Here is a 27,010-nt window from a genome sequence, read left to right as displayed (position 1 = left end):
TACAATCGCTCAGAACATATTAAAAGGGAAACAATCGCTCACAACAGATTAAAATCCCGAAGAGGATGAGCGAATGGGTGGGAGAGGCCTAGGGTTTCCAAGAGGGCTCCGCGTGAACTTGTGGATGCGAGGCGCCCTAGTAACCGTTCGCTGGAGAGGAAAGTGTCCCCCCCCCCCACCTCACCGGTCTTTTGACTGGCTGCGAACCGTCCCTCCTTTCGCCTCGCCCACAGGAGCTGTCAGTGAGCGCTCGCTCGCTCTCCAGACGGAGGGAGGGGAACCGCCGACCGTTTTTAATCTCCCGGGGAGGATTCCGCAGCTCTCCTCATCCCCCTCCCGCCTTCCCCCCTGAGCGCTTCAGCGGAGTCTCCTCACGGCCGACTTCCCCTCCCTCGTTTTCCCCGCCCCGTCGCTAGTTGGAGGGGGCGGGCCGGGGCTGAGGCTGAGGCGGAGCCGGACGGCTGGCCAAGGTGGCTCCAGGCGGGGCCGGGCTCGCCCGTGGCGTTTGTTTTCCCCCCCACGGCCAGAAGCGCCGCTTCCCGACCCGCCGCGCTTTGTGTGCGCGCAAAGCGGGAGTGACTCGGCGGCGAGGCGTCGCCTCAGAGCGGGCTGCGAGAGAGCGAGGGGAAGGCGGCGGCGGCACTGGCACTATGAGCGGGGTTGGGGCGGCGGCCAGCGTCGCTGCCGCTTCTCTCCCGGCCGGGAAAAGCGAGAAACTCGACGAGGCTCAAGCGCTGGCCCGCAGCTGCGCCGGCAGACCCGACTTCCAGCCTTGCGACGGGCTGTCGCTGTGCGCCACCCATAGTCACGGCCGCTGCTTTCGTCTGCACTGGTGCTGCCATCTGGGCTGGTGCCATTGTGAGTGCCGAGGGCGGCGGCGGCGGGGGGGCGGCTTGGATGGGCGCGGCGGGAAGCCAACCGGGGAGGGGGGCGCGGGCGCGAGGAAGGGATTCGGCGGGTCCCTGCAAGCGGCTGCTTCCCGCGCTGTTGCAGGGAAGGAAGCGGCCCCCCCCCTCCGGGCTGAGTGGCTGGCAGGCGGGCGGAGAATGTGTGGAAACCTTCGGGAAAAGGGAGAGATTGGCCAACCACACCGAGGACGGAGAAGCCTCGGTTGTCCTTTGGGGGGGGGGGGGGCTAAACCCCTTTCGTAGGTTTTTGGATTGTGGCTTTTTCCTGTATAAGGAACCGCTCGGAGGACAAGCTGGGCTCTTGCCCCGATTTCTTTCCCCCTCGCCTCGATGCCCCCGATGGCCCGAGCGACGAGGGATCAATAGGGACAGATACGCACAGTGGGCATCCGGAGCCTCGGTTGGATCTCCCGGGGGGGGGGAGGTGGAAGAGAGATCCCCTTAGTGCTTTTGACTAGGACGATCCAAAGGAAGGGAGTGGGCTGGATCTGCGGTGGGTTGAGGCTGGGTGGGGAGGTAGGTAAAATGTCGAAGTGTAGCTGGGAGGGCGCAACGCAGATCGTGCCAATCAGCTGAGCGGCGGGGTCGGCTGGGTGCTGCGGGCATCCCCATCTCACCGTAGTGAGGAGGGCGCACCCGCTACGTAAGGAATACATTCCTCCTCTTCACTATTTACCTTCCCACTACATCTTGACTGGGGAGGCAATGGGAGGTAGCAAACCACTTAGCTAAGCCACTCATAGTCATCAGACTCTTACACTATAAATGCTGAAGCCATAAATTCCTATGTATTAGACAAGAAGTAGAGTCATCCTTAGGTACTATGGGCAGTTAAAAACCTCTTGGCTTTTCCACTCAACCATTTGTTTATTCACAGAATGTGTATGGCCCTCCTGATGTAGCTCCAACCAGGATTAATCATTGTTGAGGGATGATGGGAATTGTAACTCTTCAATGTTGAGGGATGATGGGAATTGCAACTCTACATTCAGAGGCTTCTCTAAACCTTGCATTTGTAGTTTGCATGGAATAATGTAAATAATAGTAAGGGAAGTTTGCAGTTCAATTATCATTTTAAAAGGCCATTCACATCTGTGGCTGCATATGTAATTTGATATATATCTTGAAGAATTAGCCTGAGATTGTCATGGAATGGTTTTCAAGTTACTGTTTTCACTGATTCCCTTAGTTTGGATGTATTACTCTTTAGATAAAGAATGTTGTTGGCTCATCTTTGTGTCCAGATTAGATTTTCTAATTGACTGATGACACCTTAATGGTTTATGATCTTCTAGAGTAAAAAAAAAGGGACATGGGGAGAGGGAGTTACAAAAATGTAAATATAGAACTTACTCCCCACTTTTATCTGCAGGGGAAATGGCAGTAAGCAGAAGTAATGTTATCTGTCTGGAACTAGTCACAAACCAAATGTCAGCAGCTTGCTGTAGCCACTTCATTATCCAAAGCCAGAAAACTGGAAGTCGGAGCAAGGGGATTGTTGCAGCAGATAAATAGCACTTTATGTTTTCTCTGTAAGGATACCATTGTTCTCATTCAAAGCTCCAAATGTTTTCTCCCTATTTATAGGGACAGCATCATTGCTAGACTCAAGTTTTAGGGCTTGTGCAAGTTATAATTATTATTTTCTGTTCTGTTTCTTAAAGTATTTTTCATTTATAAATTAGAAATTATTTCATCCCCGTCTGAAAGTTGCCTATCTCAAAAGAAAGTATAAGATTATCAGTTAATTGTAACTGTCTGCATCTGAATTTCTCCTTGTTTTGGTGTTCTCGTGTTTTCATCAGCTTTTCTTTTTTAGTAGTACTTCGATATGCTAGCTAATGGCAATAAAACATACAATTCTTCTGAGATGATGGGTAAAGGCAGGATGAAATTTGACATCTTCCCTACAATTGAAGTATCCTACTGATTACTATTCTTGAATTGTATCTTCCCTTCTGGTACTTGTTCAGCATTAAACTGTCTGAGCAGAACAGTTTTCTTCAAAGAATGAATTATATAATCCCTAGTAGTGTTCACTGATTGCTCAAGATAACATTTTTATTTGCAGGCTACCAAGCAATCATGCCTATCTGAATTTGCTGCTTTAATGCTTCTGATCAAATGGCTGAGTTTGTTTTCTCCACTTTCAAGCACCACAGCCACAGCAGGATTGGGTGCATCTTCTACAATCCAAATTGTGTTCCTGTAAGACCAGACTGTGTGAAAGCACTCAGTAGAAGGGATTCCATTTTTGATTGAGTTTAGAATTTCTGCACGGCCTCCTGCATCTACTCACTAAAAACATGGCTTGTTTTCTTTTGTCATATACTGTATAACCCAAGTGGAAATCAAAACAAAAATTACCGTATGTCAGATTTGGCTTTTGGTGGTATTATACTCCAATGAGACCAACTGATTATGTGCCATTAAGTTATGGTTGATTCTTATCAAGCGCACAGAGAGGCAAGAATGGTATCTATAGTTATTATTATTATTATTATTTATTAGATTTGTATGCCGCCCCTCTCCATAGACTCGGGGCAGTTAGTGGTTCCAGTAAGCCTTTCTAATTTCTTGGTAAAGCTAGAAAATAGGCCTGCCCCAAACATGAGCACAATTACCAGAGATTATAAAGACTTTGAAGTAAATGAAACAATAATTTTATTAAAACCTGAATTGGAACATCTTGTTTTAATTCTGGGATAGACCCATGTGTCTCTATTAATTCACTTATTTTTGTAAAGACAGAAGCGGAGCCTTGAGAGAGGTGTTGCCAATGAAGAGGCAAAAACAAGGTGTAGAATGATATGTCCTATTTTGCATCCTTCCCCAGGGAAGGAACAGGGCTTAAGCACAGCTTCAGACATAGGACAAAAACAGCAAGGAATGTGAATGTCTTACAGAGTTATAGAAAGGCAACACTTTCTAGGAACTACAGTTTAAAATGGTAGATAATAATAATTTTCAATTAAAAGACGTTGCATTTGGTTGTTTCGGATTCCCACCCCCTCCATATTATATGTGAATTCTCAGGAGATGAAAATGTTCAGAAATCCAAGGAAGACTTTGAAGTACCACAAAGTCTTCCTTAGATTTCTGATTCATTTTTCACCTCTTGAAAGAAACAGATGCAAATACAGTAGTTATAAAATCTTCTCATGGGTTTAGCATGTAAACACAGTTCCCTCAGGAATATTGCATACGGTAATTAAATATATTTTTAGTTGAGAAATTATTTGCAATTTCCAGATGTGGGTAATAGACAATCAGAGTACATGTATATATTTATTCAATTACAATTAATTATTTCTGTTTGGAGTTAATTGGACATCTGTTTTGGAAAGTTCAAGGTACAACAAAGGAATATTTTTCCTTTTTTGGGGGGGGGGGGAGGGAACAAAGCTATGCCTGACTACTTTTGCAATTTTAATATATACTGCCTTTAGGGCTTCATAAATTGTTTTCAGGTCTTTTTTAGAAAATTGCATGCTAGCTTCATACTATATATCCTCAGCATGCCTACAAACTGGCAATATAATCTGTCTGTACCTATGGTATGCTGAGATAAGAGTTGATTTGGGACCAATTTTATTACATATTTCAAGTGATCTCTAAATTTTAATAACTAGAATTAGAAATAATTATATAATAATTATAATTAGAAATGTAACTGAGGCCAAACTAGAATTAGAACTTTTAAATATTTGAATAAATCATAGAACAGAATTTGATGGTTGGACTTAAACTGAAAGATAGATGGAAATCAAGTTTTCATCTCATTTTGCTAATTAATCTCCCAAGTATTAATAACAGTGATTTATAAACATGAAGATGCTATACTGTAATTCTACTACTTGTGTGCAGCATATTTCTGACACAGTAATGTTTCCTGATTTTTTGTTATGGAATATTTCTTATATGGAAATCCTGTGTTGTAAATATTTATTTAAAACACTTTTTGATTGCCCATTTTGTAAAACAAAATTCTGAATGGCTCACGACAATAATAAAATCCAAATACAACAAAAGAATCAAAACTTGAGGCACCTGATGCACAGTCTCTAACCCATGGAACTATATAGGTAGTTAATCTAAAAGCCCAAACTTATTACTCAGTTGTAGCAGAGTAGGGAATATGTAGCTCTCTAGATGGCAATAAAATGTATTTCGCAGCATCCTTAATCTTGAAGGGCTACTGGGGGGCTGCTGTTTGTGAAGGTTTGGAAGATCAGTGGTTCCAGTTCCTGGATTATGAGGTTTATCTAGGAATATACTTTAGGATATTTCTGATATATCTTTGGTTCCCAGAATCTGGTAACCAATAATCTTTGCTTATTTTAAGAATACTCCATGTTTGCGTGCTTGTATTTATTTATTTGAAATATTGCAATTCACTGGATGTAACTAGATTCCCATACTGAATATTCTCTATTACAGAGGGCACTTCAACCCTTTTTGATATTGTTACAATACCACATATATTTTTTATCTGTCAGAGTGGCTTTTTCAGGCAAAATATTCTCCAGATGTGTCAGATTATATTTTCTGTGCATTTCTGAATGATATTTTCCTTACAGAAGTTCTGAACCATATTATAGCAAGTTAGGAAATATTTCTCTAGAAATATATTGTGCTCCATTCTGTTTCTAGGTTCTTCTCAGTTCTGTTATTGTATATAAGCTATTAGAAATACCTATGTAAGGTAATTTTTGAAATATTAATAATCACCTGACTCTTCTAAAAGACATCTTTGCCCGTGTATTTTCAATTCAAACTATTAAAGAAGGAAAGTCCTTATCTGAGTGTATCTTAGATAAAACATAATTTGTATGAGTTTTTTAAAAGAGCAAATTATTATTTCAGCTATAAAAAAATCTTTTTTTCTGCTGAGAGTTTCCAAACAGTGTAAGGTGTTTCTAACTGGTAGGTTCTTAATTTATATATGCCATTAAAATCTGATTTGATGTTAGATTGATATCCCACCTTCTTCTTGAAGGGCATAGCATACCCTCCTCTATTTATCCTCCCCCCAACAACCACCCTGTGAAATAGATTAAGTTGAGAAAGAGTGGCTAGCTCAAAGACAAAAAAACCCACTATACCACACTAGCTCTCATAGAAGTATATTTTTGGTTGAGAGGATGACAAATGCAATTAATTACATTATTAAGATAATATAGATATGTCAGTTCTACAATAGTTTTGCCAAAAATTTTGGAAGGTAATTCATAGCAACATTTCCATCTAATAATTTACACACTTGGCTAATAATACCAGTAATATTGTAAACTAAGCTATTACATGATATTGATGAGTAGATTCTTGATGTATGAACATACAATAGTTATAAATTGAAAGCAAGCGGAATGTGGAAACTGTTAGGAATTAGAATTTAACTGATTGGGCAAATATCTTTTTCACAGCTCACACCTGTTTTTGCTATTCTGTACTTCCATTTACATTTATGATGAAGGAAAAGGAAGTGAGGTTGTACAAGTGGCAAATAGGAACAGATGTGGAAAAAAATCAAGGATTAAAAACAAACCTCCATTTCATTTTTCCATAGAGAAGGATTAATTTTGCATAATGCATTGATTTTTACTTTAGAGTTTGATAATATATTTTTTCAAGTAAAAACCCATTTTTTCTACTTGCAAGCGTATTATTTTTTGCAAATATTTTATTCAAATATTATCTTTTATCAATCTGCTGCTAAAAAGCAAGCTTTTAGCATATTCAACTTTATGTAACTCAAGAGATTTAATATTAGACATTACTTTAATTGTAAAGCAAATACAATTGTACATTTGTGCAGATACCTATTATTTTCTTGAGGCACTTTTTCTCCTTCGCTCTCAACTATCCAAGCATACATACATGTACATACATGCACATGTATAAACCCATACTTATACACAAAGAGAGACACACACATTAATATATTTTCTAAGGCCTGGGGGTATAAATTATTATTTTATAATAATCATACCAAGGTTTCCCTTGTAGAACCTACTTTGCAATGATAACTGTGAATTCAGAAAGCATTTTTCACGTGTATAAAATTATTTGAGTTCAGGAAATCTTTTGAAAGACTATATCGTTTATTTCAAGAATGAATGCATTGTAGGGACCACTCTCACCATATATCAGTTCATTATTCACTTGAAGATATTCACTACTGCTACCTCAATTGAAGTCCTTGTATTTAAAAAAATACACTGATTCTTCATCAGTGTATAATATAGTGGCTCAATGGTATTTTTCTTAAATCCTACTAGTTAATGAACCTCAGTATTACAAAAAGGCATATTAATTATTTTTCCACTCTAATATATTATTACTTGAAACATTTTTTTTATTTTGATACACTGAAAAAATTACATTCAGATAAACACTTTTCAAATAGATTTGAAAGATTTTCTTAAATTATCCCTTTTTTGTGATTATTTTGAACAGATTGAGGTCATGGTAAACCCTGTTACTGTTTAGCAGAATCAGTCATGACATGGAACTACTAACGTGATTAGAGAAAATAAAACAGCAGAAGTATGAATTAACATAATGCTTTTACTTTTTACTTCGGAATCTCATGTAATCATCTAACATTTTAGTTTGGATTTTGTTTTATGTATGTGTTCCTGAGTAATTAAAGATTCTTAAGGATTCTCAAGATTCTTCACACATTCATGATTTCTCAATTGTAGACAAATGTATAAGTTCTTATAAGTTATAGGAATATTAACATACTTTACGTTTACCCCAAAGATGGCAATATCAAATGTAGGTTTGTAATACCTATCACCCTACTGGTAATACTAACTGGCCACAGTAACAGAATTTAGATTACATGAATTTTTTGGTTGAATAAACAAGAACATTGTTTTCACACTTATATTGCACTTAGGAAGCTTCCTGTCCCACTTTTTCATATATGTTGCATTTTTGCTATTCAGATTCATAGCTCTAGTAACCATAATGTGGAATAAGAAATCACACACCCTGCTATTTTACTCATATGTGTTTGAAGATTCCTCAAAGACATTGTGTGCATAATGTAATGTATGGATAGTTAAAAGGTATGATATATTGGAATATATGAATTTAGGGTACGTATATATTTAAACCTTGGATTTACTTTGATTGAGAGCTAATCTGATTATTAAAAATAATTATTTCAAAAGACTATAAATAAGCATTTAATTTTTGTCTGATATCTGGCCCTGTGCTGTTGTGTGACTTCATCCAGCAGGACCATGTAGATATTTAAATTGTTGTAGCCTGACAAAGCAGGTCTCAGTGGACTATATTCTGAAAAGATATGTTAAAGATTACACTGTAAATTGAATAATTATATTAATCTTTATAGATTCATATAGCAATCTTGCTGTATTCAATTTGATTTCTCTCTTAGGGTAGCAGGTTACATTTATGATAATGTCCATATAATTAAAATATTGTTAAAGAAAAGAATTGGTTTTTTTCTGTATATAATACCTGCATATGGGAGCAAACAAGTATCATATTTTAAGATATTCTATACTTTGAAGGGTGTTTTCATGGAATATTAGTAATTATGTTTGTGGTGAAGTCAGTTTCCTCTCCAGTTTCCTTAGAATTGCACATAGGAAAATGAGGTATTAGAACTGTGATGGCGAACCTATGGCATGGGCGCCACAGGTGGCACATGCCATATCTGAGGCCATGCGAGGCGTTGTCCGAAGTCAGATTCCGGGTGCATGTTCTCGCTATTCGGCTGATTTTCAGCCGCCTTTTCAGCCATGTTTGCACTCCCCAGGCGTAAAGAAAATCTCCTGAACCCTGGGGATGGCAAAAATGGCCCAATGGGCCTACCGGACATCTGGAGGCTTCAGTGAGGCCTGTGCGTATGTACAGGAGGGGCAATATGGGGGATGTGCGCATGCACAGGTAAAAGAGAATTGCATTATGGGTACCTGCACGCATACTATCACACACACACAAACTCTTTTGGCACATGAGCCAAAAAAGATTTGCCATCACAGTATTAGAGACTTTGTGAATGTATATGTGGCAGTGAATACTGTAACTATTGGTGTAATTTGAAGAGTCCGTCCCTAACCATAATACACACACCATAAATCTCTAATACCCCACCAAGTCATATGTGTGATGCAGAAAATTGTCCATTTGCTAGGATTGGTATAGAGCAGTGCATGTACCTATAGTTTAAGGCCCCAGGTAACATTTTTAAAGAAGTACAGTAATGGCTAGAGTGAGGGGGTTGATGATACAAAGTGGGCAGGGCTCTATAATATGAAGAGAGCCAATCTGTCTTGATTTCATCTATATCTCAGATGTCTTTTTAAAAAAACTATATTAAATCAAGCGAAATCCATTTTTTCTTTTCTTTTTTCTTTTCTTTGTGGTTTTTTCTTTGCTTCAAAATGACAAACTATGCCATTAATTTTTAGTTGTTTTGTTTGCAGGGAATTATGGTAATGTAAATATGTCAGCAAAGGCTATAGGGCCCCAAAGGTTAGTTGATAACTGTGAACATTTCAAGGAAAAGTAGAATGGCTCAAGAAAGTGATTATAGAAATTCACTCATTGTGCTTTTCTCCCTTGCTTTGATTGGCAATAGAAATTTATAGGAAGTTCACGTATTCTGAAACTGGATTTCATAAGACAGCAGGCAGCTGGGTATGCTAAATACAGGAAGTCCAATAGCATTCAACGTTTGCCATAATTTATATTGGGAAATTGAAATTTATAAACTAATGCTGTGAAGCTTGATTGCTATGAAGTCGATTAGTTCAGTCACATATTTATGTCGGCTACTTCTAAGGAAACTAGACTTCTTTTAAATACTTAAATCCGTAAAACATCTCACTATTCAGAAACGGAGTCTGTGTGCAAAACAATTCAATTTCTCCTTTTTCACAGTCCTACAAGCGCCCTCCCCTTTTCTCCCTCTCTGCTTTCTCTCTTGAATCCAAAAAGTGAAGTGTCTCCTTTAGAGCCATAAAACCATCCACTATTTTCCAGCTCAGGCTTGCATACTTTAGTGTTCAAAAGTGTTATCTGTGATGTTATAGAAGTTGCTCTGGGCACAAACAGTAATTCTCATTTTCTCTGATAGGTTACTTTGGTTATTTCCTAACATTTTCCTGGTGGATGTAGAGGGGCAATATTAAATCGCCACTTCGGCACACAGAAAAACAAAACACTTGTTTATGGAGAAGGAAGCTGAGCTATGTTTGTGATGGAAAACAATATTTTCACTGGAAGAATGGAAGAAGATTGTTCTATGGGAAGCCATAATTTAATTGATCCTTTTAAACATCATAGAATCTCAGAGTTTTCACTTATGAAAAATATTTAGTCCTTTTTATGCCAAATTACAAAAAGCTTGTGGAAGGCAGCATATGTTTCAGGGAAAAGGTCATTTGTAGAAAAAAAATACTCTTCCAAATTGCATTTATTTTTCAATTACTTGTAAATATTTGGCAATCTTTAAATAATCAGATATTAGTAATTAACTGTTGCTTATCTATCTACTTATTGGAGGGGTTTATAAACAAACCCAGATTTTCACAAGCTGCAGCCATAAGTTTTTACTAAATTCTACAATATCGGAATGAGCATGCATTTATATTGGGTCATTATCAAAATGTATTCTACCAGGTGCCCTCGGTCATCAGAATATCTCGCTGGCAACTAGAGAGAGGGTCTTCTTGCTGGTGAACCCCTGCATTTGAACGTCCTTCTATTTTCCTATTATTCTTTCCTGGCAGCTACAGTACACCAATTTGAAATAAAATGTGTAGTGCCATAAGTTGGCTGGTAAAGAGATGCAATTGCCATCATTCTTTTTTAATGAAAGAATAAATATAATTGTCATATGGACAATCTGTATCAGTGTTTTCCAAACTTGGTAACTTTTAAGATGTGCAGACTTAAGGGCCCAGAATTCGTTAGTCAACATGCTATTAGTCGTAGTAGGGTTTGCGATTGTACAGGTACTTCCACACTAGATTTTTACTACACAAATGCTCTTCCTTTTTCACAAAATTTAACAGTAGTTCAGGCAAAGTTATTTTCCAATTGTAACCCTCCCACTTTCCCCCCTGCTTCTTCCATCAGTTTTCTTTTCAGAAAATCCATTAAAAGGAAAATAATAAAATGCTTACACCATTCTTTTTATTGATAGGAACTTTCCTACTGAAAATAAAAAAGTAAGATTTATGTTTTCTTACCGTGCAAAATGAGGGTTATTTTAAATAATTATAAAATTGAAGCTTTCTACTGAACTACTGTGGGGTAAAACAATTTCAGTGCCATTCCGACCAAGTATGCATAAACAGACTACTATTGTGCCCTGTCAGCAGGAAATTGTGCCTGTGTTATGGATACAACTAAATGAAAAAAGGGATGTGGAAGTGAAAGAAATTAAAGATGAAAGCAGAATGACAACAGGAAGAAAAACTATGGCTCTTGTATGAAAGTGTGTTAGAAAATTACCCAAAAGAATGGATGGAAATGGATACAAGGAAAGTTTATATGGAAGCTGTTTAGAAAGAATGAAAAAATGTTTAAAAGTTGGCACAGGGGAAAAAAAGAGCTGGTGGAATTATAAAGTGAAGGAGGCTGCAGATTAATAAAAATGCACGAGGGAGAATGGCTGCTGTGAAACTTAAGAGAAGCAGGTGGTGTATTTTGTACAGAGAGGTAGTTGCAAAAAGTAGAGACCAGTAGTGGTGTTCTAGTAGTTAAGGCACTAGGGAAGAAATCAAGAAAATATGAGTTCTGATCTTGCCTTAGGCATGGAATCAACAAGGTGACTTTGGACCAGTTGCTCTGTCTCAGTCCATGAGAGAGTCAGGCTCAGTGACACTTGGTTGATCCAGGAAAAGAAAAAAAGGAAAAAGCAGACTCTGCACTTGTGGATACAGGATACAAGGATACAGGATTTAAAAAGAGTAGAACTAAAAAATGGTACAAATGTGTTAATGTATCCAGTAAAAAAAAATGTTGAAAAGGAAGCCATACACAATTAATTGTGAGACTACAAGCATAGATGTTATAATTAAAGAAACATTGACATATGGATGTGGTGTGCTTATAGCTGTGTATCTTGTTTAATATGTGTATCAAGACTATTTATATTTGATGGTTGAGGAATATGATTACTGCTTTCCTACACAGAGGGATTGGGCAGGGGTGGAGCATGAGTGAATATAAAAACCTCAGGGACAGGAAGTTCAGTTTATTAAGTATGTCTGGGAAGATGTTGACGAGAATTATTATTTTGTCCAATTTTTATAGAGAGTTATGTTTTTTGTATGGCAAGAGAAACCAAAAAAGCGAACCCAATAAGAATATGTTATTATGCAGTATGTGGTAGAACAAATCATATAAAATAAAAAAAATAAGTGGATGATTTCTGAATGAGGACTGAATATATAAAAGCGAGGGACTTTTATATATTGCAAAAAAAAAAAAGCACTACATTCATTTAATTATTTAGACCGAATGGATGACAATCAAACCCTTAAATGAATTAAGGAAGACCAAATGGTTTCAGAGAAGAAGACGACAATGAAAGTTACGGTGCGGTGAAGTTGATAACATACTCAAAGAGAAGTGTGGAAATTAAAATAGTAAAAGGTAAAGAATGAATTAATGTTTGGACATGCTAGAAAAAGGGGAAACAATAAAACTATACTGTCCAAACATAAAGCTACAAACAATACAAGGAGAAAGATGGCATGAGCAAATCAGACCAGCTCTGACTTTTAAAGCTTCTGAAACATCAACAAAGAGCGGGCTATGCTGAATATAATAACCAGGAGGCTGTTCCATAGGGTCAAAGGAAAAGCAGCACCTTTTCATTGCAATCGCTCAGACCTCTCCGCCAAAAATGCTGGAACAATAACAGTGTCCCTCACTGTGCTTTAATTATTCAGTCAGTATTGGTTGGAGGAGGTGATCTTGCAAATATCCAGGCATTGAGTCTTAAAGAAATGTATACCGTTAAAATCAGTACTTTAAATTGTACCTGGAAACAATTAGCAACCGATGCAGGCTCTTCAAAACCAATACTATATGCTCCTCTAACAATGCCAGAAAGCATATAGGACCATCCATTTTGGACCAATTGTAATTTCTAACTAGTTTTTAAGCATAGAGCCAACTATAACATATTATAGTAGCTCAGCTAGGTAATAATAGAGGAGAAGAGAAGAGAAAAGAGAATTCTTTATTGGCCAAGTGTGATTGGACATACAAGGAATTTGTCTTGGTGCATATGCTCTCAGTGTACATAAAATAAAATATACATTTGTCAAGAATCCTGTGGTACAACACTTAATGATTGTCATAGGGGTCAAATAAGCAATGAAGAAACAATATTAATAAAAATCTTAGGATACAAGCAACAAGTTACAGTCATACAGTTCTAAGTGGGAGAAAATGGGTGATAGGAATGATGAGAAAAAACTAGTAGAAATAGGAGAGCAGACTTAGTAAAAAGTTTGACAGTGTTGAGGGAATTATTTGTTTAGCAAAGTGATGACTTTCAGGAAAGACTGTTCTTGTGTCTAGTTGTCTTGGTGTGCAGTGCTCTGTTTTGAGGGTAGGAGTTGAAACAATTTATGCCCAGGATGTGAGGGGTCAGTAAATATTTTCACAGCCCTAATAGGAGCATAAGTTGCTGTAGGTAAACACTTCTACCTCAGGCAGGGGTGCAACTAATGAACCCCCAAAATGGACATACTGTAATCCCCTCTGGCCAGGATTTCTACCTGCAGGGGCTGGGAGACCAGAAGTAGCCCCAAGTTGTGAACTTGCTCCCTGATAGGTATTACCATACCAACAACTCTGGTGGTGACAGAGAACCCTGAAGTATTAACAGCAAAGTAATCTTTCCCAGCTGTTCTGTTTTATTACGGTTCATTGCACAGTCAGCCAGATATATAGATTGTATTGAGCCCTTCCCAAGGACCAGAGATAGGCAGATTTTGTTTGATGGCATTAAAGGTATGTTCGGGATGTAAACTGTTCTGAGTAAAGCTGCCTTTTGCAACCGATGGTGATTTTGTCAATTGGTGATGGTATTACCGTAAGTGGTGGTCCTGGTGTTTTGGGATTGCACCTGAGGTGCCTGTTACTATTGGTATTATTTTTGCTTTCTTTTTCCCTAGCCATCCTATTTGCAGGTTTTTGTATTCTATGATTTTCTCCAGTTCTTTCTCTTTTATATTCTGCTGACTCCAGATCCTCCCAGAATGTAAGCTGTTCCAAGTAAATCTTCCTTTTGCAATTGATTGACGTTTCTCTTTTATTTCAATATCCTTTTCCCTGATCCTGCTTTTATATGGCATAGTCAATGCAATCCTATTTTCTTCTTACTTGGCTTAATTATCAGAATAATAGTGGCTTTCACGGCTTTAAAATCTCTTCATTTCCTGTCTTATTAAAATGTCTTGTTGACAACTGCAGCCACAACAGCCCGTGGTGGCATACAGAAAAGAAAATAATACTCTGAACAAAAGGCTTAGTTGTATAATCGTTTGTCTAAAATTAAAGAATTTCAAGATGGGCGGCGGAAGGGGGAATCTACTGTTTTACAGAATATTTGTGACTGAGAGGAAACAAATGATAAGCATGTGGAAAAAAGCTAAGGGACTGCCAACCAGATGCCTTCAGGAGGCTTAAGGCTAACCCTTTTCTCATCGTATCAAAACTGCATGTGCACATGTGCGACAGTGCACATGCGCTGGCACCAATAATGCAATGTGTGCCCGCTGTGCATGCACACATGATTCCTATGCTCCCCCACCCCCCACATATACATACATGACCCCCCCCCCCATTTTGAACCTAGCAGGTCTCCCTGCAGCCTCCTAGGACCAAAAATGGGCATGCGTGTGCGACTCCCCTGTGTATACACAGGTAACCCCATTCTCCCGTGCATCCCAAAAACCAGTTGGCCGGCGGTAGGCGCACACATGCACGATAGAGGGCTCTGCGTGCCAACTGTGGTATGCGCGCCATAGGTTTGCCATCACAGGCCTATAAGCTAAGCAGATTCTTGTTTCAGACTTTCAGCATCTGGCATTCAATAGCATTTTTTCCACGGTCTAGTTCAGTGATGGCGAACCTATGGCAGGTGCCGCAGGTGGCACGCGGAGCCGTATCTGCTGGCACATGAGCCGTTGCTCTAGCTCAGCTCCAACATGCGTGTGTGTGCCAGCCAGCTGATATTTGGCTCACACAGAGGCTCTGGAAGGGTGTTTTTGGCTTCTTGGGAGCCTCTAGAGCAGAGGTCCCCAACCTTTTTTGCACCAGGGACCGGCTTTAAGCTAGAACAGTTTTCCATGGGCCGGTGTGTGTGTGTGGGGGGGGGGAGGGGGCTTTGGTCATATGGGGGTGGGGTTCATTTCCTTCATTTCCTCTTTCTCTCATTCCCTCTTTCTATCCTTTCTATCTCTCACTCTTTCCTTCTCTCCCTCCCTCTCTCTTTCCTTTCTCTCATTCCCTCTTTCTATCCTTTCTATCTCTCACTCCTTCTTTCTCTCCCTCCCTTTCTCTCTCTTTCCTTTCTCTCATTCACTCTTTGTCTCCTGGGGCTGCCTGCGCCTGCCCTGCACCCCCACCGCAGAGGGAAAGCATTTGGTATCGGCACCGCCAACCCCCCCTCCACGAGCAGCAAAAGCCTAAGCGGCGGGGTGCGCCCTTTGCATTTCGGCATTGGCGCTCTCCCCTCCACGAGCAGCAAAAGCCTCAGCGATGGAGCCGAAAGGCAAACGACGCGATCCGTCGCTGAGGCTTTTGCTGCTCCTGGAGGGGAGAGCGCCAATGCCGAAATGCAAAGGGCGCACCCCGCCGCTTAGGCTTTTGCTGCTCCTGGAGGGGGGGAGGATTTAATCCTCCCCGCCCCCCCGGCAGCCAAACCTCGCTGAGGCTTTCGGCATCAGCGCCCACCCCTCCAGAAGCAACAAAAGCCTAAGCGGCGGGGCGCGCCATTTGCCTTTTGGCATCGGCGCCCCCCCTCCACGGGCAGCAAGAGGCTAGGCCGCTTGCCTTTTGGAAGCCCGTGGTCGCCCCCCCCCACGGACGCTTAGAGGCCTAGCGCCGGCTGCGCCACTAGGCCTGTTAACTTTCCACGGCCACCGGTCGTGGCCCCCAACCCCAGTGCCCCACCCCACGGACGGTTAGAGGAGAGGCCCGGCAGCGAGCTGCACTGCCAGGCCCAGCCCCCCCCCTCCCGGACGATTTTCTTACCTTACTCGCCGGCTGCTAAACAACGTTTGGCTGCCGGGGGGCGGGGAGGAGAAAATCTGGGATTTAAGGGGCAGGGAAGAAAGCGGGCCTGCAATTGGCCCCTTTGTTTCCTGCCTTTCCTTAAGGAACTGTTGCTGCCCTATGTTTGTAGAGCAGCAACACTTCTCATTTCAAATTCCAGCGCCAGTCAGCGGCGCCGCGGACTGGCTGAAAAACCCCAACGGCCCGGTCCTGGTCCGCGGACCGGCGGTTGGGGACCTCTGCTCTAGAGGGATGTGGGAGGGCGTTTTTACCTTCCCCAGCTCCAGGGAAGCATTTGAGCTGGAGAGGGTGAAATACGAGCCTACTGGGCCCACTAGAAGTTGGGAAACGGGCCATTTCCAGCCTCCAGAGTGTCTCCGAGGGTGGGGGAAGCTGTTTTCGCCCTCCCCAGGCATTGAATTATGGCTATGGGCGCTCACACATGCACGATAGCATGCACGCATCCTCTTTCGGCACCCAAGGAAAAAAAGGTTCGCCATCACTGGTCTAGTTAATTTCTACAAAGTCAAATTTGATTGTAACAGTTCTTTTCCTCTCTTTTGCAGGTAAATATGTTTATCAGCCTATGACTCCAGTAGAACAGCTTCCAAGTACTGAAATACCTGTTCGGCCTCGAGGAACCATAAACACTATTCAGATCGCTGTCTCTCTCACAGAACACTTTTTGAAGTTTGCACCTGTCTTCCAAGCACCGCTACCACCAGACTCACCACGGTTTTGCACCATTTCAGACCTCTTTATTGACAATTACCGTGTGAAATGCATCAACGGGAAGATGTGTTATGTGCAGAGGCAGCCTCCTGCTCTCTCTTATAAGATAAAGCCCCAGGAGGTCCCCACGCGCAATGCCTTAATTTTGAGAGAGAATAACACGCCAAAAATAGATCACTGCTCATCCCCTTCCAGTTCCGAGGATTCTGGGATCAATGCTGTTGGGGCTCATTATGTGGAGTCATGCGACGAAGACACAGAAGAAGGAGCAGAGCTAAGTTCAGAAGAGGATTATAGTCCAGACAGTAGCTGGGAGCCAGATGAGTGTCCCCTCCTATCACCCTCGCAGTGTGAACTAGAAGTAATCGAAACCATAGAAACCACAGTGTGAAATTTTGAGCTGGGAGCTAGCTAGGCATATTAAAATAACACTGGTTTTCTAACATTTATACTGGCATTTTTGACAGGTCCTTTTCTGCAGTGTACTTGATATCCCTCAAGGAACAAACACAGTGACAATGTTTAGCCATCTGTGAATTAATTCCTTGATACTCATTCTGCCAATGAATTTCCAGAACCCCTGCTGTATAGCTCAAAAGACAACAGAATTGACACCTTTAGTTACAGACTAACCCTCATCGTCATGAAGATCAGCTAAATTGCAATGGTCAGGTTATCTTGTAAGCAAGTGACTTTTCAGACTTTTCAGTCCCTAGTTACTTTAGAACAAAACCTGGATCCTGACATGACACAAACAGGAAGGACAATGCCTGTGTTTACAGGCATTCTGTTATTATCAATCAGTCCAATTTTATTATGGTCATAGACTGCACAACTGTTATTATATTATGTATGGTATTATGTATGGTAGTCTAGGGATTAAGAGTATCAGTGGCTTATATCCAGAGGTGGGCTGCTAAGGTGGAACGGTGACGTGTGCTCGCCCCCGTGGCTTTGAGTGCTATCGGAGTCCAGTGCAGTTATACTACTGCACCTGGGTAGGTAGCAAAATCATGTGCAGAAAAGCAGGTGCGCCATGTATCCGTGTGTGATTTCACTACCTGCCCAGGTGCAGTAGCGTAATTGCGCTGGATTCCGCTAGTGCTCAGAGCCATGGGGGCGAGCACACATCACCGTTCTACCTTAGCAGCCCACCTCTGCTTATACCACTTCCTACAATCTTTTCAGGTAACCTGTGGTACACACCACTGATTAAGAACCCTCTTTGAAAGTCATTATCTGCTCTGAAATAAGTAATTGGTTGGGGATTTCACATTTGGAATAAGGATTTAGCCTTTTGTGCATTTGCTGAATATCAATAGGAGGTTAGCCATACCTTTGATGAGGAGAGCTAAATCCGTAAGCAAACAATCTTTATCTATGTGTATTATTTTATGTAGGAGACAAGAAGCCATGGGTCTCCCCACTAGCTCAGATGTTAGGTACATCTTTCTAAATGACCTGCATACACTAACTTCTTTTGCCAGCTACAGAGTAACTCAGGAGATTGCCAGCATAAGCACAACACTCAGCCAATATAACTGAAACTGTTTCTACAATAAGAACTTGTCAGAGAGGCTTGAATTGAAATCCTTCAAAGGATACATTATTACACTGCCAACTGACCGTTATATATCATTCCACTGATATATAATTTGACACTAAATACTTAAATTACTTTCTGTATTAAAACAGAGAGCAAGCTGGATTTTTATCATGGAAACAAAGCATATATGAAAGAGTTACGCATCTGAAATAGGTATACAGTGGTCCCTTGACTTTCGCGGGTCTGACTTTCGCGGAAAGGCTATACCAGATTTTCAAAAATATTAATTAAAAAATACTCCACGTTTTTTTTAAAAACATTTTCCTGCGGCTGCCCGATGGTACAATACTGTGCATTTTAACTCTCCTCCCCCCCAGCCGTCCTGCTTCTTTAAATAAAAGCTCCGCTTCTGCCCCGATCCTGATCCCTCCCCTTTAATTCTCAGAGCGTTGGTACGCTCCACTTGAAGCCGAGCCTTACAGCCACCCGCTGCCACTGCCTCTTCTTCCCCCACCCACCTAAGCCATCTCCCTTAGTGGTAGCATCCGACCTCCCAGCTGACCCGCCTGGAATCCCGGCTTCAAGTCCTGGCCTGGATCCCTCTTGCCTTGACCTTCCCCTTCCCTTGCCCTGACCCTGAGCACTGGTATTGCCGCCGCCGCCATGGGAGACGCCAGCAGCAAACGCAGCAAAGCCCCCAGCTTGCTGCCCCATTGCCCCTATGGGTTCTGGGGGTAAGTAAAACCAGGAATGGAGGAGGGAAGGGGAGGAAGGAAGGGAGTGTCTACATTGCAGAAATTTGACTTTCGCGGGCGGTCTTGGAACGTATCCCCCGCAAAAGTCTAGGGACCACTGTACAGTGATTGCAATTTCAGCACAAATGCTCATGATGAAAATTAGGATTATTTTTTAGATCAGCTAAATATACCCATCGTAAAACAACACCACAAAACAGATAAGAAAAGGGGGAGGGGAGGTTAAGCCTTCTGCTCCCAGCAAAGGGCAGCCATAAACTTGTGATGTTTTGGAAAATCAGGAAGACTAGTCAAGAGATGTAACGGTATCTGTTTTAAAGAGATCAACACAGACATTTTTTGCTATGGGTTCATTCAATCAATGCACTTCCAAACTGAAGAACAATTGTAAATGGTATATGAACTGATTTAAGAAAGTATTTCAGTATAGAACTAGGGCAATAGAATTTAATAGTTCCATTTATTAATCTGTACATTTGGTGACTCGGGATTTACATTTAGTACTGGCTCTATTCTATTATCTGTTTAAATTATCCACTTGTGCACAGTAGGTTTGAGTGTAGCTAGATGAAAAGAAGATGTCATGATAGTTTTAGCCTCTGACATGCAGTATTTTGGTTTAAAAAAACAATCAGAAAAAAAGCCAATTATTTTCTTCTAGCTTTGCTTAATAATTGTTTATATTATTCAGTATAAAACAGTGAAAAGTGTATAGTGGAAAGAGATCTTTATACCCCTGGTGTATTTGTGCCTCCATTTTAAGTTTACACAATATGGTTATCCTGTCAGAAGTGCCCTGCTAATCAGTTTAAGGATTATGGCCCTTTGAGCTATAAATGTGCATTTTTTTCAATATTTTAATTTAAAGTAAGAATGTCAAATACATTTAGTCATGTACCAGTGGATGAAAATGTTTTACCTTTTGCATTTGCCCTTGTGGTAAATAACTGAACCCCCCCCCCCATAAGACTAGGGCATCTATTAATAAATATAGCCCTGTTTTATAATGGTTTAGTTAACTCACTTTCCATTAAATTTAGCGAAGAATGGTAACATATAAATATGTACAGTTGTAATCTCAGTATTAGATTATCTTATGCTGTGTTGTTGAATGCTGCTCTTTATATACAATCTTGACACATAACTAATAGCTAATTTTATACACACACTCAGACATAGGCACTTTTAGAAAAATATTTAGATTGCAGTGTATTATGAATGACTATAAAATTAATATGTTCTTTAAAATATACAAATATTACCTTAAAAAGTAAAGCAAACTATTTATTCTGATAAGTGATACTAAAATGCATTTCCTCCCCCCAAAAGAAAGAAGAAACACAGCTTTAGCTATCCTAAAAGGTAAAATGCTTTCTTAGTAGTTCTGAAAAATTACAGCATTCTTCTAATTTTTAAACAGAACGCTGTTTCACTATAGAAGTGTTATCTTGGGATTCTTAAAGATTTTCTCAGGTGACGCTAAGAACTCTTATGGATTTTATAGAAGAAACTGCATAAAATATGATTATATACTCACATTATTTGGAACTGGAGATTTAAAATACAGCTTGTCTGGCTATGTTAAGTTTGTGACTATCTCATGTTTTGTTTTGTTTTGTTTTTTAAAAAAGGAATAACTGGGAATTTTGGGAATCCCAGAGAGGACTACAGAAGAATTGGAAGTTACATTTGAGAGCAGAAACAGGGCAGGTTTTGAGGGAACACTTAAGTTTTGTTCATTATACTGAAGAATTGTGATATTGCTACTTTTTTGCAGGCGCAACAATCTAATCAGGCTAAGATTAGATGAATGTATTCTGAACTGAGAACTGGGAACTGGAGAAAATCAGTACAGACTTACATGAGGCATTCTCGATCAGACTATTAACGAGCAATAGCTGCATACAATATTAATCTCTTAAAATTACTCTGTTTCAAAACCTTAAGCACAACAGTCAAGCTGTCTTGTTCCTGGCTCCTCTGGAGATTTCCTCAGTGGAAGCCATGCAGGATTTGGTTGGCTGATTCAACACGTAAATACTGTGTCTCAACTACTCTCAAGAGCACATCATTGTTTCATGTAAACTTCTCACAAAATAATAAATGTGAAGATTGTTTTTGCACAACCATAGAATATAGTGGATTTCTTTTCCACAGTTTTGTGGCGCTACAAATGTTCATGTCTTAAATGTGAAATGGTGTGTTTGGTGTTATCTTTCAGCATATGTGAATGTACATGGGCACGTAAAGTAAGTTGAATTGAACATAGCATAGCAACCATTAGTTGAGAAACAAAAGTTGTGTAGCAGGTCACAACTCTGTTTCATTAATACCACATTCTATAAAGTTATTCTATAAACTTTTTGAAAGGAAAAATATTCATTATCTGAGTTCTCATGCAGGAAACTCTAGAACTACTTTGCCTTCTTTCCTCTAATATCTACCCAGACATTTTATATTTCTACCAATTATTATTTACTTCCAACATAGAGAAACAAAAATGCATAAAGATTTCTGCTCTCTCTGCAGACTTAGAGTCTACAAAATAAATTTAAAAATCATATACAAAAACCCAATATATTTGAACAGGATCATCTGGAAGGTTTAAACAATAAGGACATTTAACGAACATTTATATGTTCTAGCAATATTTGTCAGAACTTTCATCAGCTTTATATATACTATAGCAGTGATGGCGAACCTATGGCATGGGTGCCACAGGTGGCACACGGAGCCATATCTGCTGGCACGGGAGCCATTGCCCTAGCTCAGCCCCAATGTGCATGTGCATGCTGGCTAGAGGCTCTGGGAGGCATTTTTAGCTTCCAGAGAGCCTCCGGGGGGATAGGGAGGGCAAAACATGAGCCTACTGGGTCTACCAGAAATTGGGAAACAATCCGTTTCCGGCCTCCAGAGGGCCTCTGGGGGGGTGGGAGAAGCTGTTTTCGCCCTCCCCAGGCATTGAATTATGTGGGCACTAGCACATGTGTAATAGCGCGCACACATGCTCTTTAGGAACCGGAGTGAAAAAAGGTTCACCATCACTGTACTGTAGCAATTCAGAAAGATAATGTACATGGAATATGATAGATTCTCTGTCTGATCTGTTGCAATTGAATGAATGAAATAATGACATAAAGCTTATTTTACTTGAAGCTTCTTATAACCATAAATAGATGCCACTACAAACTTCACTTTTCCTATATAATAAAAATTTACTTCCAAGGTCTAGACAAGGCCTAAATGCTTTAAGAAATGTTTAACATTTCTTTGCTACAATCCCAAAGGATAATAGTTGTAGATTAATATCCTTCTATTGCTACCAATATTTATTTTTATAAAATCTTTCAATGTTCAACTTTTATAGAATTTTCAATATATCTGATGTTTTAATTTACTTCCCAAATATGGAAAGTCACTAATCAAAAACTATAATAGAAGCTTGAGAGTAGCACCTTTTTTCCCACTACTCACATTATTTAAAGTGAAACAAGACAGATGAGTTTTCCTTCACTGAATCTTCACTTTAAAAATAGATTAATATTAATATTTGCCTTGAAATATATTCCTGTTTTTTATTCACCAAAGAGAGTTTGTATACTGCCCAACTTTAATCAAATCTGGGCACTCTTAGAGATGTAAAGCTGAAATAATCTTTTTCATGAGTGCTTTGCAAGATTTTGATTTTTTAAGGGATATTAAACTAATTACATAACCTATTTTAAAACTATTTTAGAGAATAGCAAGATAAAATGTAAGAAACTATTTGGGCCACAAACATCAAATGGCAACAAAATTTTTGAATCACTTCTTCAATGTAGAATTCAGAGTATTCTTCGTATTAAAATCAAAATTATTAGTATTTTAATTGCTGTAGAATAGTTTACACTGATTAGTACATAGCATAAAACTGTCTCACGTTTATTGCATGGAAGATCAGTGTGAATGGAGAGAGATCCTCACCACATCATGAGAGGTACATATAAAAAGAACTAGTAATATATTAATATATTCACAACTATTTTCTACTGTTGGATCTCAAACTTTTGTTTAAAATAAATCTTGCGTAGAAGCTTCTTGCGAAGCCTAAAGGCAGGATATAAGCATATCAATTCTCACTGTTGTTTCTCACGAACTTCAATATTAGAAATATACTGTTTCTGATCTCAGAGACAACATATGCCCATCAAGTAGCATTGATAACTCTATTCTGCTAATTATTATGCCTAATCATCTACTTTAAAAGCCATCACCATATCTTGTGGCAGCAAATTCCATAATTAATCTATATGATTAAGGCTTTCCTTTTGTGTCTTCTGAATATTTTATCATTCTACTCATTAAGAATGTTTAGTGGAAAAGGGGGGGGGGGATCTTTTCCAAACTATATATTATTTATCAAAACTCCAGCATTCATTTCTTTCATCTGAAGAACTGCTCACACTCCTGGTTTATCTTTTTTAGAACTTTTCTAGCTCCGATTATGCTTTGTAAAATATAGCGAGCAGAATTTTTTAAACAATATTTTGTGTCTGGCATATCATGCCTTTTCTTTTATTGGTTATTACCTCTAGTATTATGTTCTTTTCTTTTTGGTTTCTGATTGTAAATAAAATAAAAACAATGTTCAAAACATGGATATGACGGGGTTTTTTTCATTAAAATAGCAACTAATGAAAATTTTAACCATTTATTTATGCATGTGAAAATGAAAAAGTAACAGATTTTAAGTGTCTTCAGATACCTTTCTTTCTTTTATATAAGCTAAATATGTAAAGCAGCCACCTCTCTTTGCCATGGGTATTAAGCAAATCGCCACAGTTCAGTGAATCATGTGATCATTAAGTGAACTCATTTTTTTTCTATTGACTTTCTTGTTGGAAGCTTTGCTGGGAAAGTCGCAATTGGCAATCAATGACCCCCAGGGCTCTGCAACCATTGGAAATACAGGCCCATTGCCAAGCACCCAAATTCCGATCACTTGACTGTGGTGATGCTCCAACAGTTGCAAGTGCAAAGATCAGTTGCAGGTCATTTTTTTTCAGTGCCTCTGTAATTTCAAACAGTCTCTAAATTAATGGTGTTAAGTCACGGACTTCCTGTATTCTGAATTATATCTCTTAAACTGGTTACAAAGCATTGCAAAGTCTAGGTAACTTCTGAATTACAGTGGTACCTCTACCTAAAAACGCCTCTACTTAAGAACTTTTCTAGATAAGAACTGGGTGTTCAAGATTTTTTTGCCTCTTCTTAAGAACCATTTTCTACTTAAAAACCTGAGCCCGGAAATATTTCCCAGGAAATTTGAGAGCGGCATGAACGCCCGACCAGTTTCCTGCCATTTCCCCTGGGTTTCTCTCTCTCTGGCGCAGTGTATGGGAGGCAGCCTTGCGCCAGGTGTATGGGAGGCGCCTGCTCCTCCTCGTCACCTCAGAGTCCCTCTTTTTTTTTAAGCCTTAAAGTTTTGGATTTTTTTGATTCACCTCACCTTCTTCCTTCGGCAGTGACTGTCCTCCTCCTCTTCCTCCTCCTCCTCCCACCCAAATTCTGAGCTTTTATTTCTTTCCTAATGGGTTTGCAAGCATTATTTGCTTTTACATTGATTCCTATGGGAAAAAATGTTTCTACTTACAAACTTTTCTACTTAAGAACCTGGTCACGGAACAAATTAAGTTCTTAAGTAGAGGTACCACTGTATATAGCCTGATCAATGCATTCCTCTGGATTATACAATTCTCGATTAGTAGGTAATCTTTGCCTATTTCTGTAATAACGCAAATCCAAAAGAGTTATCAGCACAGTTACTGGAAGCGGTAACTATATTTATGATGAACAGTTCATACAACATTGTCTATGAAAATCAAATAAAAAAGACTAAGAAATAGGAATACTTTCATTCCAATAATTGTAAAATCATTAGTATTTTTGTGTCTGGATGTGAAAAATTATATTTCCTTAGACTACTGGAAATACAAAATTACTTTGCAATTTTTCTTAACCCATTGTTTTCTTTATGTAACAACCTATAGACCAGATAATTCTTTTAGCAGAAATACAGGTAGTCCTCAATTTACAACAGTTCGTTTAGTGACCATTCAAAGTTACAATGGTCCTGAAAAAAATGAGTTATGACCATTTTTCACATTTATGACCATGGCAACATCCTCACTCTCTCATGATCAAAATCCAGATGCTTGGCAAGCACCAGTAGTTCATGTTTATGACGATTACAGTATCCCAGGGTCATATGATCCAATTTTTGTGACCTTCTGACAAGTAAAGTCAAAGAGGAATCCAGATTCACTTAACAACCATGTTACTAACTTAACAACTACAATGATTCACGTAACAACTGTGGCAAGAAAAGTTGTAAAATGGAGCAAACTTGCTTAACCAATATTTCACTTAGCAATATAAATTTTGGGCTCAATTGTGGTCCTAACTCAAGGACTACACTTGGCAGAGTAATTAGTACATAAATTCATCATTTTTTTATAGCCAGGTAATATGGAAGTGGACAGCAACAGATATTTTCATAGAAAAATATAAACAACTATGAGATAAAAACTTTCTGACAAAATAATAAATGAAGAAAAAATAATAAATTCAGCCATGAAGTAGTCTAGTATAAACGTGTAAATAATTCTGGTTTTTATATCTTTTAATTTATGCGTACTCCTGTCTACACATTTGGGAACGGGAAATTTCTTGAACAAATGAAGTAAAATTGTCGAATGGTAAGTAATGGAAAGTCAAAAGGTTATTAAATATCATTTACAAGAATCAGAAACATTCATTTTCGAAAATATATTCCTGTACCAGATGGTTCATTTCTGTGTATGGCAAAGATAAGGAGGAAAACGACAACAATATTGTAATCCTTCAGCGAATTCATAAAGATAAATGGCTAAGGTTCAATAAGCTGGCAATATACGATGGAAGAAGATATCTTTTCTATGCAACTTGGCAGCAAGAGAACAGCCATCATAAATGAATAATGTGTTGATTTCTTTTGGTACACTGGAAACAGTAAGCTCTCTGTGGAAAAGCGGGCACTCATGGAAGCACTCAGGAGATACACAAAGTGACATCAAATATCTAGTTAGCTGAGTGGTATATTCTAATGTGCTTCATTAACAGATTTTCTCATTTATGATGTTAGTATGTTAAATTTCCAAGGAATAGCATCTGTCACAGCAGCATTTTTTGAGCTGCAACTGGAGGAGCTAACAGATTTTCAGAAGCAACTGAGAGCAGAGGAAATACATTAGAGAAATCAATCTCATAAATGTTCTGCCAGTTATGTCCTGCATTGTAGTCTTTACAACCAATAACAAATGTAAAGTTCCATTCTTCCACTCTGAATTTAATTGAAAAAGTATAGGCTTCAAAGAGCAGTTTATAGCTTTCAGGAAAATCCATTGGACATGAGGACTAGAATGCTTGACACCGAAGTTCTGTTTTGTTGAGGATCAAAGCAGGTAGTTCTCTCAAAGATTGCATTGTTGCAGTTATTTATAAGATACCTATTGCAAACTTTTACTTTGGATCCACCAGCAAACACTGGAAGTATTTTTTTTCCATAATGCTTGATACCCAAGGATTAGTCTTCTAGAAGAGGGGGAGGATTGAGGTGAAGCTGAAAAGTCTCATTTTGGAAGACACTATTCAGGGCAGAATCCCCCTGGGAGAATTGGACAAAACCATGTTTTTCACCACCATGGTCTCGAGACAATTCAGTCAAAAGTGCCAACTACAAAATAAAAGAAATATATACATCT

At 39.3% G+C, this 27,010-nt stretch overlaps 2 protein-coding genes across 2 annotated transcripts in view; one reads left to right on the top strand and one right to left on the bottom strand.

The window, feature by feature from the left end:
- The first annotated feature begins 455 nt into the window (after window positions 1-455).
- Window positions 456-17,373, top strand: C5H3orf70 (chromosome 5 C3orf70 homolog). The gene is made up of 2 exons (XM_070753098.1): window positions 456-858; window positions 16,763-17,373. The coding sequence occupies exons 1-2, from the start codon at window positions 651-653 to the stop codon at window positions 17,317-17,319; spliced, it is 765 nt and encodes a 254-aa protein (XP_070609199.1). The 5' UTR covers window positions 456-650; the 3' UTR covers window positions 17,320-17,373.
- Window positions 17,374-25,859: 8,486 nt separating this feature from the next.
- Window positions 25,860-27,010, bottom strand: part of VPS8 (VPS8 subunit of CORVET complex) — a 113,981-nt gene continuing 112,830 nt past the window's right edge. Inside the window, exon 46 of the mRNA XM_070753097.1 lies at window positions 25,860-26,982. Coding sequence (XP_070609198.1) covers window positions 26,833-26,982 — 150 coding nt within the window. The 3' untranslated portion in view covers window positions 25,860-26,832. The remainder of the gene's footprint in view (window positions 26,983-27,010) is intronic.

The sequence above is a fragment of the Erythrolamprus reginae genome, chromosome 5 (genome assembly GCF_031021105.1).
Source record: "Erythrolamprus reginae isolate rEryReg1 chromosome 5, rEryReg1.hap1, whole genome shotgun sequence".
Classification (NCBI taxonomy): Eukaryota; Metazoa; Chordata; class Lepidosauria; order Squamata; family Dipsadidae; genus Erythrolamprus; species Erythrolamprus reginae.
Note: the sequence above shows the minus strand (reverse complement) of the source record. Positions and strands in the feature narration are given on the sequence as shown.

Coding starts and splice junctions, on each gene's coding strand:
- C5H3orf70 (XM_070753098.1), top strand. CDS start 651: ATGAGCGGGGTTGGGGCGGCGGCCAGCGTCGCTGCCGCTTCTCTCCCG. Junction 859..16,762: donor CCATCTGGGCTGGTGCCATT/GTGAGTGCCGAG, acceptor TCTCTTTTGCAG/GTAAATATGTTTATCAGCCT.